The sequence below is a fragment of the Pristis pectinata genome, chromosome 11, assembly GCF_009764475.1.
Source record: "Pristis pectinata isolate sPriPec2 chromosome 11, sPriPec2.1.pri, whole genome shotgun sequence".
NCBI lineage: Eukaryota > Metazoa > Chordata > Chondrichthyes > Rhinopristiformes > Pristidae > Pristis > Pristis pectinata.
In genome coordinates, this window is record NC_067415.1 from 43,876,323 (window position 1) to 43,892,254 (window position 15,932).

The window sequence follows — 15,932 nt, forward strand, 5'->3', positions numbered from 1 at the left end:
TGACATCGTTTTTCTTAAAAAAAACTAGAGTGGTTTTCAGAGGCTATGCCATCAGCCTCCACTAATTGCTAGATTGCTTTTGCATGATGAGCTCCCTAATAAAATTATGCAGCATTTGCTGAAACAAGAACCACCAGTGGGTACCTGTGGCCCTAATAAAGTAATATGACTCAGTAAATCCTCTATTGCACTGGATTCTCATCATTTTTGGCATCTCCCTTATTCAAAATGAGAGGCACAAAGCATGAAACTACTAGCCAGTTAGTTTATGATCTGACACAAGGAAAACATTAGAAGCTATAATTAAAGATGATACAATAGAGGACTTAGAAAAATTCAAGGTAATCAGACAAAGTCAGCATAGCTGTGTGAAAAGGAAATGATCTTTGACCAATTTATTGGAGTTCATTAAAGTAAAACAAGCTGTGGATAAAAAGGGAACCAGTGGATGTATTAATTTTTGTTATCCAGAAAGCAATGATGAGGTGCTGCATCAAAGGTTCTTGCAGAATATAAAAGTTAATTGTGTAGGAGGCAATATTTTGACATGGATTAAATATTGGCCGGCTAACTAGAAACTTATTTTTCTCTTTGGCAATATGTAATGACAGGCATAGCATACATATCGGTACTGGGATCTTAACTTTTTACAGTTTATGTAAATAACTTGGATGAATGATATGGTTGTACATTTCCTGTAGACAGATCATAAATTGTGAAGAGGACCATGGGATTTAGATACATTAAGAAGGTGGGGAAAGATCTGACAAAAGGACTATGTGGGAAAATGTGAAATTAAACATTTTTGCAAGAAACAAGTTATCTAAATGGTGAGAAATTACAATGCTCAAATGCAGAGGGATCTTAGTACTCTAATGCATGGTCAATGTAATAATAATAATGCACAAGGTCAGTATGCTGGTGCAGCAAGTAATTAGGAAAGCTAACAGAACGTCATTTATTGCTCAGACAATGTAATACAAAAAGCAGGGAGGTTATAATTTAGTTACATCGGGCATTGGTGAGACTGCAACTGACTTCCTTATGCAAGAAAGGATATCAATGTGTTGGAAGCAATTCTGAGAAGGCTTTATTAGACAAATAACTGGAATGAGCAGATTGTCTTACAAGTTCAGATGGTTTGTACTATAATCCACTAGAGTTGAGAGAAATGAGTCACGACTTGATTTAAACAGAAGATCCTGAACAATTGACGAGGAGAGGGTGTGTTGCGGTTGAATCTAGAACCAGGGATCTCTGTTTAAAAATATGGAATCACCCATTTAAGGCAAGTACAAGGTAAAATTTCTATTGAGGGTTGAATGTCTTTGGAATGGTCATCCTCAATGGGCAGTGGCAACAGAGTCTTTGGGCATTAAGGCAGAAGTGGTCAGATACTTGATAAGCAAGTGTGAAAGGTTACTGTAGGTAGACAGAATGCAAAGATGAGATTACTATCAGATCAGCCATAACCTTTTTAAATGGCAAAGCAGGCTTGAGGGACCATGGCAAACTCCTGCTCCTAATTCATATGTTCACACCTCAATTCAATACAATTCCTTTCCCACAATTTTGCCAACACCTAGAAGGCTTTTTTGAGATTTTTTTTTAAAAACTCTTATGTACATTAAGACTCCAATGATCCATTTTCCAGTCATTCGGAAATCTTGACTGCTTGACAACAGGACCACTCGGAGATGTTTACTCTTTCCATTCACCGGGTCCCTAATACCTGTGCTTTCTGACCACCTACCAAGGACCCAGCTCCCAGCTCACTTTAAACTCCACTGGTTCTGTTGGTCAACGCACAAAACACTGGAGGAACTCAGCAGTTCAGGCAGCAGCTATGCAGGGAAATGAACAGTCGATGGTTCGGGTCGAGACCCTTCATCTGGACTTATAGATAGCAGGGAGGTAGCCAGGATAAGCCCCCTTCCCTCCACCATTTTATACTGGCTACCTCCCCTCCATCTTTCAGTCCAGATGAAGCATCTCACCCCAAAATGTTAACTGTCCATTTCCCTCCATAGATGCTGCCTGAACTGCTGAGTTCCCCCAGAAGTCCTGATGGCCATCTTTCCATGAAACTTACCTTGTTCTATTTATTGTGCTCCGTTTAAGTTTACTGGATTCATTGAAGTGTTACTGTTTAATGTTTAAAAGAGTAAATTAGAAGTATATTGGAGTATTAATAAGTAACATCCAATAGCATGGAAAACCTCCTAGTCTGGCACCAAAGTCCCATGCATGTCTGATTAATGGAGTTTTACTGTATATATTATGAAAATCTAGCTTTACTTGTAAATAAAAATTACAGTAAGGATCAAACTTGATATTTGATTGAACTTTGAACAACAAGATTGCTCTACTGTATGAATCTACATTTCAACAGTTCTAACAACAGTTATAACAGGGAAAAGCAGCAAGCATATTCAATACCAGTTTACTATACCTGACGCAAGTTCTTTAAGGTTTAAAGGGGACATAGGAGAGAACTTAAAAGAAATTAGGAGGACAAAAAGGGGCCATGAAATTACCTTGGCAAATAGGATCAAGGAGAATCCCAAAATGTTTTATATTAACATTTTAAGTATATTAGAAGCAAGGCGGCAGTTATGGAAAGAGTAAGTCCCTTCAGGGACCAAAGGGATAATCTACGTGTTGAGCAGGGAATATATGCAAGGTCCTAAAGGAATACTCATCAGTATTCACCAGGGAAAAGGATGTGGAGACTGGAGCATTAAAGGAGGGGTAAGCTGATATTGTGGAGCACATCTATATCAGGAAGGGTTAGAAATATTAGTGCACATTAGGGTGGATAAATCCCCAGGACATGACAGGGTCTATCGCAAGATTCTAGGGTACATTCCTTTAAGATTAAAGTGAAATAAAATTGCTTTTTTTAAAAAAATACTTAGGGTTGCTTCATGTCCAAAGTCAAATATTAGTCTAGCATTATTCACTGCTGTTATCATTTCTGATTTTTTCAATTAAATACAACTTTTGATAAAGTTGTTTATTACACCTTCCTCACATTTAGCTCTTCTTTTTGTCATGTGTTAGTGACGCATTGATTTTCCACAAGTGTCAACAACGTCCTATTGTGTTCCATCCAAGTTATTTCATTCTCCTTTCTATTTCCCTTGTGCATAAAGAAATGCCTATCAAAACTGAAAACAAAACACTTTTGGGATGTAATTTACAGGGTGGCATCACCAGTATGCACAAAAGCTGGTCACATGAACTCCCGCATGCAGCAATCAAACCAGCTCAGTGCAGCATTCACCAGTGATGCCCCAAAAAAGGTTGCTGAGGCTTCAGTGAGCACCGAGTATTGCTCTATTACTCTCAGGTAGAAAGCCAGTCACACATTCCAGCCTTAAATGTTCCACTACCACAGTCTCTTTTGTCAGTTAAACACTCCCACCTTCCACCCTATTCACAGGCTTTCCTTTTTGTCCTTTCCCTCCTCCAGCCTGTTTCTTTGTCTTTCAATCCTATGGAAGTCATCAAATTGAACACCAGTTGTTATTTTCACTTCTAATGTCATCTGACATAAATGATTCCAGCAGTTTAGGTATGTTAGTGGTTGTGTCCTTAATGTTGTATCGATGGCCAGTGAATCGACACTCTATACGTGTAGTAAACTGGTAGCCTCTTCCAATATCCACACGTCTATCATTAAACATGGGAAATTGGAAATTGCCATCAGTGATATCCTGCTCCTTAAAAGGTGCAATGTTTTGGTCTTCCCAAGTACAATCAAATCATGAATATGAGCTTCAACATTTTAAATGCATTGTTTTTTTTCTGTAATTAAAACAATGAACATGTCCAAAAAAACCAAATTCTGGAAATAACTAGATCAGGGAGCGAAACAGAATGAACACAATAAACTACAATTGCCTCAATTGCCCAGGATAACAAGAGGGAAACATTGTTGTAGCTAATTCAGAAAAACCAAAATGCAAAGGGTAATGCAAAATATATTAAAAAGGGCAAAGTAGTTATCTTATTGCTTATTACAGCACTCAAGTCACTTGTGTGAGAATTGCACTAGTGGTACTGTTTTCCACCTTCAAGATTTCCAAACTTCTTTCCAAATGGCTAAAAAACTTCCATTCACAAGAGCATGCAGACCTATTCACAATACTGTACAACTCTAGAATATGGGACTGCTTTGTCAATAATCTTCAAGCAGCTTGAATGATTTACTCACTTTTCAATGCATTATTATACTTACTGTAGTTAATGTACCCTTTCTGTATTTTACATACGAACAGCCTGTACGTACAAACGAGCACCCAAATATATTTTCAGGAAGCAGGCCTTTGAAAAATGGCAGTTAATTTTTTAAAGGTCATTGTTGTGAACTCAAGAGCCCACTGCATTTTCAGTCAGGAGTAAATGAGTTTCGAACAGCATACTCGGTCATAATCACAGCAGATTAATCTCTGGCCCAAAGCTGCTGGTCAGCTAAACCATAAAAACTGTAAACAATATTCAAGCAGTTTAAAAATATGTACTCCATATTTACTTTAAATCAGGCAAAAGCCTTACTGAATCTTGACAAAATTGAACTTTCATGGTATAAACTGTTGAAAGAAAATAACAAGATTCATCAAAATAAAATAGTACTCTACACCTGACAGTCCAAACCATCTTTAAATCTCTCCTGTACATTTGGCAAACAGCTTTTCCATAAACAGTAGATGAAAGATGGTCAAATATCTCATTTTTAAAAGTATAGCTATTGAACATTTTTGAACAAAACTCTTCTAGATGTAAAAAAAACTCACTGACATTTGAATTTTTTTTCCCCCAAAATAGCTTAAAGGCAACCCCAGGTTATAGCTGTTCAGGTTACAAAAATTCACCCTTGCAGAATCCATAAATCACAACTCAAAAATTTGAGATACAGAATATAATTCACTCTTATGGAATTTATGTGGGGCAAAAATAAATAAGTGAACACTAAATGCAAAAGATTAAAAGATTGTCAATTTTTATTTTTAGTCAATTAATAGTGTGGGGCAATAAGCTTTGGATATGACATCAGCGCATCGATTAGGTTGGAAGACACAGCCAAGTCCTTTGTTTACCATGCCCTCTCCAGTCCTAGGACCTGTGAACGGACATCTCAGAGTGCAATGCTGCTGTGCTATTCATCTGAGAGGCATTTCCCCTGATGCACTGCATTGTGGGGAGCTGCAGTAGCCATGACAAAGTACTCTTGGCCTTTACTCCACTTCCATTCTCACCATGCTTTAAGCCATTACCACCACCCATGAGCCCCACCCCCGAGCACCTTTCTCTCACAAATCACAATCTTCGAATCCCATCCCTTCCCCCGATATCCCCACTTCCTAACCTCTTTCCCAATCCACAGCCTTGCAAGTCAAAGAAAAGGCCCCACAGCACTGCGCTCTGAGACGTCTGTTCATGTGTCCTCAGACCGGATCTTTCAACCCAAGCGATGTGGTGACATTATATCCAAATCTTTTTGCCTCACAGCATTGAGTGACTAAAAATAAAATTTGTTGTTCCTTTCGCACAAGCCGTGTCCATCCCCTAAGTTAACATTGGCTTCAGCTGTTAAATAACAGTGGTAGGTTACTTTGTTATCACCAATAACATGGCTTAATAGGAGAGAAAAACATCCTGTAGGAAAGCATCTCTGTTTATAACATGCAATTCAATGAGACAAGGGGGTTCGCGTTACATACAGTTTGAGGAACCCAACCCCTCCATAAAGCTGGGGTTCTCTGTAAATATAATGCCCTTCATCCCAAGCTAAGGGTAGAGCTAAGTTTAACCATCTGGTTGAAAACATATCATAAACTTCAAAAGATTATGTAACACACTTTACTGCTTAGAAACATTTTATTATCCTTTTGCTTCCTTTTGTCTGAAGGTTACTGCAGATTCCCATGGAAATTATCATCACGATAGATCAAAGTTTGAAATATATTTGGCATACTCACAATAACAAGGGAACTAGGTTTCCCTTACTAATAGCTTTACTTCCCACAAAGAAAATAATTAGAAATAATAAATTAAAATACACTCTATTTAAGATATTTAAATGACCTGTTGCAGGCCTTTTGACCTACCCGTGCTCCTACTTCTTATGTTCAAACACAGGGTTCAAAGCTAAGGACTGAACAGCTTAGCTGCAAGCAGTCTGGTTTAGCATACAAAGTTATCAAGACCATAAATAGAATTGGTGGCAAAGTAACTCCAGATTTGAAGCAATAACTTCAACCTCTGAAGTTTAGGTACAGGAAATTGCAGATCCAGAACACAATGCCAGATATTTTAGGTGTGGCAATATAAAAGCCGTAGGTGTTGAAAGAGGTGACAAGCTAGAGCTCAGTGTCAGTGCAGATGTGGAAGTTGACCCAATGTACACTGGCAATCTTGCCCAGGAGCAGCATTTAGATGACAAACGCAGGAGTAAAAGCCAAACATTAGAATGTCACTGATGAGATTCACATTGATAACTTCCATAAACAATTCTTAAAACTTCAAAAAACTCTAAATCTAAAAATAAAGGTTGAATTTGGAACTTTACTCCAATTAACCTGGAAATGACCCACTTTCAATTTTGAAGGAGCTGGGGCCAAAGGATAGCAAGTCACCCATCTATTCTCAGGAAGCAAGCTACGAACAGCTTCTGGTTTAATTTTAAATGCAGTCTGCTGTGCCTCCCTGCCCTCAGGAAACTCGGAAGATAAAGAGGTGCAAGGAATCATTAAGTACCTTGAGTGCATGGCTCTGCATCAGGAATGGCAATGTTTAGTTCCAGTCCAGAGAGAGATCCTCTAAGCCTACCACACCCCATGATGTACTTCTCTCTAACCCAATCTGAAATATATTCCATTCATCCTCAAACCACATTCCCCAAGCCCACAAAAAACCTGATCTTTCCCAACTAGAATGCAGGCTTTTCTACCCAACACCCAGGTGAACATCAGGTGGGAAATGTCAACAAATTGGTAAAACACCAACCTGCAGTGTAAAAGTATCAGACATTGCTTCTATTTCCTCCCCAGATTTGACCTCTATATTTTAGCTATAGAATACAAATTCTTCAAACTTTACATAACTTAATGGCATGAAACCTTAGCATACCTTTGATTTTGAAGCTAAAGTCATCAATAACAATTTTTAGAGCCATCTTACATTCTGATCAAATAATCCAACTTCTGTATATGGAAACAATGCACATCAACAGATGCTGTGAAGCTGCTGCAAGCAAGTTTTTCACTGCATCTGTGCCTACATGTATTTGTGCATATGACAATAAACTCAACTTTGACTTTTGATTTATTTAAAATGATCAATACTTTCTTTTGCTACCTGAAGATCTTTGAAGTATCTTACCTCCCCATGTATTAGCTGCCAGGGGTACTGCTGGAACAGAGTGCATGGATGGTTGAAATGTTGGCTGAAGATCAAGCAAGTCATTTGGCAGTTTGGACGTACTGTAGGGAAAAATTAAAACAGAATTTACATCTTGTACTCTAAATGAATGTACACAATGTGAAGTATTTAAACTTTTAAATCATACTTGATTTTTACAAAATGATCCAATAAGATAATTTGTTTTTTCAATAAATCTCTAAACCTATCTAGCATTTTATTTCAATTTATGGTTAGAAAATTTGCTTCAGATCAGATGAGATGGCAATCAATAAGCATGTTTCAGTGGAAAAAGGTTGGAGGTCAGGTGTTCCTGGTCAGAAGAGAGTTGGAGAAAACTAAAACATAATAGGAGTAATCAGTTCAGAAGTATTTCAAGCTTACCACTCACCCCAACATGCATTTCACTGAAAAGAAATTCAAATAACCTCTTGAAAATTAGTGTGTAAACAAATGGTAAAACAGTCCTTGATGAAATTGCATCGTCAGATCAACATGAATGAATGTGGAGACCACTAATCTACCTCCAACAGCCAATTAATTGAAGATGAGAATGGAAACTTTTCCATTTCACGATACCAATCCTAATAGCGAATACAAATGGCAAAACATAGAAGTAATTTAAATTATGGAACAATAGCACTGGGATGTGTTATGGAACAGTAGCACAATGAAACCAATGTGCAGTGCAGATTTTTCTGCAGATGGGGCAAAAGGTGGCTGAGAAGGCAGGTGGATGTGTAGTTTGCAAGGTGACACACTCCTTCTGGAGGGTTTCTGCATGCTCCAAGTGCATAACCACGATTCTCAATATCATCTGGAATGTTTCTTCTCCACTTCAAGCCGATAAGGGCCAGAGATTCCCTGAATTCAATGAGTCGTTGCACTTCAAGGAAACTTCAAGCATATCCTTGAATCTTTTTCTCTGTCCGAGGTAAATCTCTCCTATGACATAGTTCTGATTACAGCACCCATCTTGAGAGTTTGATGTCAACTATGTGAACCACAGACTGTCCAACATAGCCAACTGAGTGTGTGATTTGGGCATCAATGCTGGGGATATTGGCCTTGGACATTGATTCGCTTACCCTTTCAGCAAATTGAGAATTTTGCCATGATAGCAATGGTGATATTTTTCCAGTGCCATTATACTTCACTCTAGAGAACATTTCTCACATGCAAACCATCACAGTGGTCTGACCACAAGGATGCAAGTTTCACAACCAAGCCAGATAACATCTCTACCCAGCACCAGAGTTGAAGATCCAATAAGTGCCATGGGAAGAAGATCAGAAGCCCTGGACAGTTCTCTTATACCCAAATCAAGGAGACAGTGCCCAAACAAATGGAATTATTGCCAGTATTAGGAGGAAGGTGATACTTCAAAGTACTCCTCCTCCCCATGAAGAATGTTCCTACATCAGTGTAAAACAAACTGCTGTCACAGAGCTTATTTAACATTATCAACGTGCTTCTAGAATACTTCATCGTTGTTTTGTCAATGTATTTTTGGGTGATTATAGGTCTTCCCCAGCTTACAAATGCCCAAGTTATGTACAGTCTTACATACAAACAAGCATTTGGGAGACCAGCTGTATGAACTTGCCAGCTGCTGCAGGGCTACAGGTATTTTCCACCTGGGAAACTGTTCGGGCGATGAACAGTTCACAGGAATGAATCCTGGGTACCACCTGTTCTAAAAAAAATAGGGGGCTATGTGGGAAGAAAGGGTTAGATAGATCTTAGAGCAGGATAAAATGTCAGCACAACATTGTGGGCTGAAGGGTCTGTACTGTGCTGTAGTGTTCTACGTTCTTTTAAAACCATCTCAAAGTGGTCCGGATAGAAAGTGAAGAGCATATGAAATCTGCATTGTCTACAGTTAAATAGGTACGTTGCTATTTCCTGACAGAAACAGCAAATCAAAATATTAATAAGGAGCAATCTTTAACATGCGTGTGTACACAAAGAGCAATATATTAGGCAAATCACTGGCATATTACCCACCACAGTCTCATGCTCCAAGACAATGGTTTCAGGATTATACCATTGCTAATTTGAGGAATCAGTCTTTTACTGATTAAGAAACGCAAGTTAAAAAAAAAACAAAATTACATGTTCAAATTCCTGATCTTCTTCACTCTCTGTAACCTCTGCTGGAACTTGATTTGTACCATAAACTGAGGACAGTGTTAGCCTTTTTGTCCCACAGAACATGCATTTCCATCTTGACTATTCTTTCTGCCCTTGTCCAGCTTCTTTCCACAATACCTTCTCTGCCACTGGCAGAGTATCAAAAGGTATTGTGGAAAGGTCCCAACTTACCTCCACAACTGACATTCAATTCCCCTACCAGGATGGCCTGAGGATATTTCGGCCCTTCCTTGAATGGAAGGCCAACCAGTCTCCCTCCACCACCACCACCTCTTTCACCTGGCTGTACTCCTTCTTACATTGAGTGGAGTTATTCTAAGCTTTCAGGAAAGCTTAAAATAACTCCACTCACTTTCTCCAAATTAAGGGTACAGCTGTGGGTTGAAGCTATACCTGTCTCTTTGAAGATGTGTGGAAACATCCTACTCAAAACCTCCACCTCACCTCTTTTGTAGTACATTAAATGACCGTACTAGTGCTGCTATCTGTACTTGTAAAGGAAGTTTCACCATTTCTCCTATTAGCTTCCACCCTGCTCTCATTGTCGCATGACCCATTTCTCACTCAATAAAATATCCAATACAAGTCCACAAACTCCTATAGATATTTTACCTACACTTCCTCCCACTCCAAGGACTCCATTTCATTCTACTGCCATCTCAGCCTTCATCATATCTGTTCTGGCAACACTTTTCACAACAGTGATTCTTAGATGTTGCCTTTATCCTTTACTGTGGCTTCCCTTCTACTACAGTTTGGCAGGGATCTCAACCATTGTCATTCAATTTCTTGGACTTCTGCTCTTGCTGCCGCTCCTGCTTCCCACCCAAGAATTGAACAAATCTAATCTTCACCTTCATTCACATTCAATAGGTCTCGCTTTGTAATTTCTACCTCTTTCGACAGGATGACACCACCAGACACATTGCTTTCCCTCCCCCTTCAGCAATGCAAGAGGAATCTTCCCTTGTGCAACTTCCTGGTTCACTTTTCCTTCTCCACCAACAATCACTCACCTTCTTGCAGCACTTTGCCATGCAACCACAAGAGCTGCAACAACTGCCCCTTTATCTCTTTTGTTTTTTTGCATTTCAGGGACCCAAACTGTTTCAGATCAATTCACAGAACAATTCGTTTTTATTTCACTATTTGCCCAATTTAGTGTACTGCATTTTGTGCTCATGAAGTGGTCTTCTCTGCATTGGCAAAGCCAAACACAGATTGGGTGACCACTTCAAGAAACAGCTCCATACACACTGCAAGGTTGACCAAGTTTCCAGTTATGCATCACTTTAATTCTCAGTCCGACCCATCTTTGGCCTCCTACTCTGTTCCAACGAAGTCCCACACAAGAACGGGAAACAGCAACTTGTGTCAAGGCACATTGAACTCTCTGGACTTTTTAAAAATAGAATGCAACAAACTCTGATAACAGGCCTTCAGCTGTCTGGATCAGAACTGCCCAGTTCTGATGCAAGGTCATCAACTTGTAACATTATGAAAAACACCAAGGTGCTGGAGGAACTCAGCAGGCCAGGCAGCATCTGTGGAGAAAAGCAGGCGGTCAACGTCTCGGGTCAGGACCCCTCTTCAGGAGACCACAGATGCTGTCTGGCCTACTGAGTTTCTCCAGTATCATAGTGTTTTTCATCTTGATTCCAGCATCTGCAGTCCTGTGTTTCTCTAGTAACCTGTAACATTGATTCAGTTTATTTTCTCTCTCCACGGAAGCTTCCTGATCTGCTTTGTATTTCTAGCATTCTATTTTATTTCAGATTTCCATCACCTGGGTTCTAGATATTACACTTCAGCATTTCTCTCCCCCACACCCCCCACTTCCCTCATTTACCTCCCTGTTTAAAATTTTTCCACCAACTTGATTTCTCGTTTTTTCCAGTTATGATGAAAGGTCATCAACATGAAATGCTAACTGTTTCTCACACCACAAATTCAGTCTGCGCTGCTGAGTAATTAAGCACCATTTTTATTTCAGTCTGCCAGCATCAGCAATATTTTTGCTTTTACAATATTAAGTTCTGTTATGAACCTTACTTCCTTGGTCAAATTCAGCAGCCACCTTCAAACTTCTAAGAAAAAGCAGCTGCTAGTTTCATACCTGTTGGAAGAGCTAGGGGTAGAGAAGAGGTCTATGGCTGCTGTGGTGTTAATACTTCCACCCGAAGTAGAACTGGGTGATGCTGCTGTAGTTCCAGAAGATGGATAGGATTTCTTTGCAAGTTCCCTCAAACGCTGCTCCTGTTAGAAAACAACTCTAACTATTTAACAAACATAAGAAAATAGTTTTAATCAGCCACAAATCATCTCAAATACCAGCTGTTTCACGTAGGGCTTAAATTTAATTGGACAACAGGAAATTATTTTTCAGAACAGTTCATTATATTAAACATATGGGTGTTAATGTGTCTTTTACATTTTCACAACAATTCATATCAACATGAAGTAATTCACTTATATCTTGATTTTATGATGATACTTCACAGCTTTTAAATGAAAAAAAAGTGCAAGAGTCTCTGGAAAGTCTCAGTATAGATTATGACCAAATGAGGCACTGGAATGAAGTTTGGACAATCCCACTAATGTGGATACAAAGGGTCCTGAAGGACTATACCAAAAGGCTGCACTAAGGTGCAGATGGATGGCAAAACATTATTGTCAAAATCATTGAGGATTCAGCACTGTATCTTGGGGCAAATTCAGTATCATGGCCTGGTCAGAAATTCAAAACAGAGCTGCAAAGATCAGCATGGATCTGGGAGATACTCATGGAATTGACAGAGAGAGGGCAGCTGACAATGAAGTAGCAGAAGCTCTCAAAAACAGTGGCCAAGAATTGGCTTTTGAAGAAGGTTTGGTGATGGATTTGAAACGAAGGATGACAAGTTGAGAAGAGGGAACCACTTACTATGACATGCACACATAGGCTAGGCAAGGCAAGGAAGGAGGATTTATTCAGTTGTCTGTAGTTTCATGAGATGGGTGTCAGGGAGTAGCAATAGATCTCGTGGAGAATAAACGGAGGACACAAGGAGAGAAGGGACTGAAACACAAGAAATGCACTAGTCAGGTAGAGCCTGGTGGTGGGGACAAGGGACTCAGCCTGGCAAACAAAAGCAAAGAAAATCAGCAGATTGAATTGAAATGATTGTACAAAGGATTCATGAAATGCAAAACATCATCCTCATATCGGAACATCACCAACGCGTACACGAGTCCTAAGTAACACGGCCTTGAAATTTAATTCGACTTGGACAATATGAAAGAGGAAGAAAAACAAAAACACAACACACCACCTTGAGTGCTTTCAATCTGGCCTGCTCTTCCTCCAAAGCAGCTTGTTTTTCCCTTTCATCTACTCTGCTAAGTGACATGCCAGTGTTAGAAAGAGATGAGACTGCATTTGAAAGGGTGCTAGCCCTGAAGAAAAAAGAGAAAGTACAAAAATGAGTAGCTTAAAATATTGATACAAAACATACACAAATAGCAGGCTTCAGATTCAACAAAACCAACATAACTTTCATATTTTGTACAATTAAAAAAAATTACCTTTTATGACTGAATCCTTCAAATCCTCTTTTTGGAAAAAAAACTTGCCCAATTTTGATGAATCTTAGTTTCTCAGAATTCAAAGAAACAGCTAAAGTTAATGAGTGAATGTAACAAATCAATATATGCCTTCTTAAATTCTGATCTTACAGAAGTCTAGCCAATTCCAACAAAAATGTGGATCAAAAATCTGGAGATTTTTGTTAATTCAAATTCTATTTGGGAAATTTTGGCATGAGCAGATATCATGTGCCAAGTGTAACAAAAAGTTACACATATTGTTACATTCACTTATTAACTTTAGCTGTTTCTTTGAATTGTGAGAAACTAAAATTCATCTTAATTGAATAAGTTTCCCTCCTCACCCTCAACATTCTTGTGCACCTCCCTGTTAACAGATGTGGCAATTCTTAAAAGCCCAGACTAGAGGCTAGGTAGTCTAGCGAGTGGCTCTCATCTCTCGAAGTTTCTCTGCCACCTACAAGTACAAAGTGATGGAATACTCTACACGAGCCTATAAGGATGCAGCTTGAACATTACAAACAGAAACTGGTCAAAGTAATCTGTATGATCAGCACTTCAATCATTATCTCAAACATCTACATATGGATACAACATTTTCCCCTATAACTCTCTGCAGCATTTTTCTTAGTAAGAGAGCATAACATTTTGCATTCAGACAAAACACAGAATTGTGTCTGAACCTTTCTAATGCTTTTCTATAAAGCTCAAGTTACAGCTACATATGCAATGATGCACTTTGTTTATATTTTAGGCATAGAAGATGCAAATTATGTACTTCATCAAAATCAGTCTGCTCCACTATTGAGACAGTTTACTGCATCACCGAAGCAGTGCATGCAGAGGGTTCTTCAAAAATGTAAACTAACCAGGTGACATGGCTTTGAAGTATTCACATACCCCAATACAAGCATAGCAAGTGAACTTGAAAACCTCTCTTTCAATAATGATTCTGAGACACTGCAAGTTTTCAAAACCAAATAATGACTTGAACAGAATTTTCCGCTTTTCTTCCTATCCCAGTTTATTGTTAGGAAACAACACTGGACTCAAGTTTTTGTTTAGGAAGTATTAACTTCAGGATGCTAGATCGCCACAGAAAAACTAAAGTGAGAACTGATCCACAAAATGCACTTTCAACAAGGTCTCTAGTTGTATCCACACAACTATTTTAGTAAATGCCACGTGTTACTTCAATACCCATTTTTCTTCACATTTTTTTTTGCACTGGAGATCATCATTTCATTACCTTTTCAATATGTTATACATACAGTGAATTCAACATTCATTTACACCATAGCTGATGTAGATTTCAATGGCAAAACTCAAACAAAAAGTTTAAGGACAAATGACGGGGTAGAATTTGAGAAATAAGCAAGTTACTTCAAGATAATTATATTTGTAATACCTTACTACACTTAATTGATGAATGCTTCCTTCAGAAGGCTAGGCAAGTTTGTTCAAAGTTTTTTTTCCCCCCCAAAAAAAGAGTGCAGGAACTATTAGTCACTGCATCATGAGCTGCGAACTTTGAGGTCCCAAGGAAATTCCCATCCAGTCCTTCTGCATCAGTTTTGGGATAAGATTGTTCAAAGATATCAGTATTTTTATGAATTTGCATTGCTATTCAATGACAATTCTGGTCTTTTGGATACAAACAATAGCTTTCATTTGTACATGGCTTAAATAGAATATGCTTCAAAGTAATTGGAAGTTTTTGATGTTGAAAGCAAATAGCAAGCCAAAAGGACTCAGTTCAAGTAGAATTAGAATGGCTAAAGCCTCTGCCATTGCTGATAAAGCAGGAAGTGAGAGAAAACTGGATACAAACTGGGAGACGAATACAGCATGCAAGCTTACTAACAAAACATCCCAACAGCCTAATGGCCTTTTTCATTATTGAGGATCAGCTACATTTGCGGTGCCAATGGAGGCAAAGGCTAAGAACCTCACATTTCAACTCATTGACAGTCTCTTTTAAGTCAAAGGGTCCCTTTCTGCACAACTCACAGTAGCTCCCAGACCTTCATCACGAAGGTAGATGCAATGAATCCTGATAAATGGTTTGTCATATTCACGTTCATTGTGTGTTTTGTTTTTCTCCCCCCACACAAGTTGACAGTACAAACATTTAGCTCAATGCAACTTACCTGCTAGCAGCTGTTGAAGAGTCTTTAACTTTCTTTCCTTCCAATGAAGCTAGATGCTGTTCTAATGCATCAAGGAGGCTACTTGGTGCCTATGATGTAAAGAAAAAACTGCAATATCATGGAAATAGCTAAGATTTTGTTAAAAACTGTACCAGATTTTATGAAATTACTAAGCAGAATCTCCAAACCTAAGCGATTGCCTTCAGTTCTCAGAAATTTAAACAAAGCAAGACTCTTTGAATGAAAATACGATAGCTTCTGCATAGTTAAATTTGCACATTCCAATTCACTCAGGCAGACGAAATGCTCTCAAAGAACATTTTAAAAGAAGTCCATTCTATTAGGATGGTAGCCCTTATAAACTGGTCATGAAAACTACTCAAGTTCTGCCACTGGCTGTGCCAAATAAATTTGTTCTTTTCACCTAGTCCCATGTCATTGGTTTAATATTGTTAGTTCATAATTGCAAAACAGGATTTTTTTTCTGACTTTATTCATTTAATTTTATTCATTAAAGTAAATGTAATGAAAATAAATCCTGTTTTGCAATTATACATTGACAATATTAAACCAGTATTTTTTCTTTGAAAAGATGCTCAGCTCTCCTGTTAATTGTAG

The 15,932-nt window shown here is 38.5% G+C and overlaps 1 protein-coding gene across 36 annotated transcripts in view; it reads right to left on the reverse strand.

Annotated features, from left to right (window-relative positions):
• Nucleotides 1-15,932, reverse strand: part of picalma (phosphatidylinositol binding clathrin assembly protein a) — a 120,558-nt gene that overhangs the window by 38,744 nt on the left and 65,882 nt on the right. For 20 of the 36 annotated variants that reach the window (XM_052025603.1, XM_052025598.1, XM_052025604.1 and 17 more), the window contains exons 9-12: nucleotides 15,315-15,403; nucleotides 12,888-13,014; nucleotides 11,696-11,835; nucleotides 7,387-7,487 (exon numbers count right to left, since the gene is read on the reverse strand). In XM_052025603.1, coding sequence (XP_051881563.1) covers nucleotides 7,387-7,487; nucleotides 11,696-11,835; nucleotides 12,888-13,014; nucleotides 15,315-15,403 — 457 coding nt within the window. Of the gene's footprint in view, nucleotides 1-7,386; nucleotides 7,488-11,695; nucleotides 11,836-12,887; nucleotides 13,015-15,314; nucleotides 15,404-15,932 lie in introns of those variants that run through there. The other 16 variants (XM_052025606.1, XM_052025605.1, XM_052025599.1 and 13 more) reach the window with 2 other exon arrangements.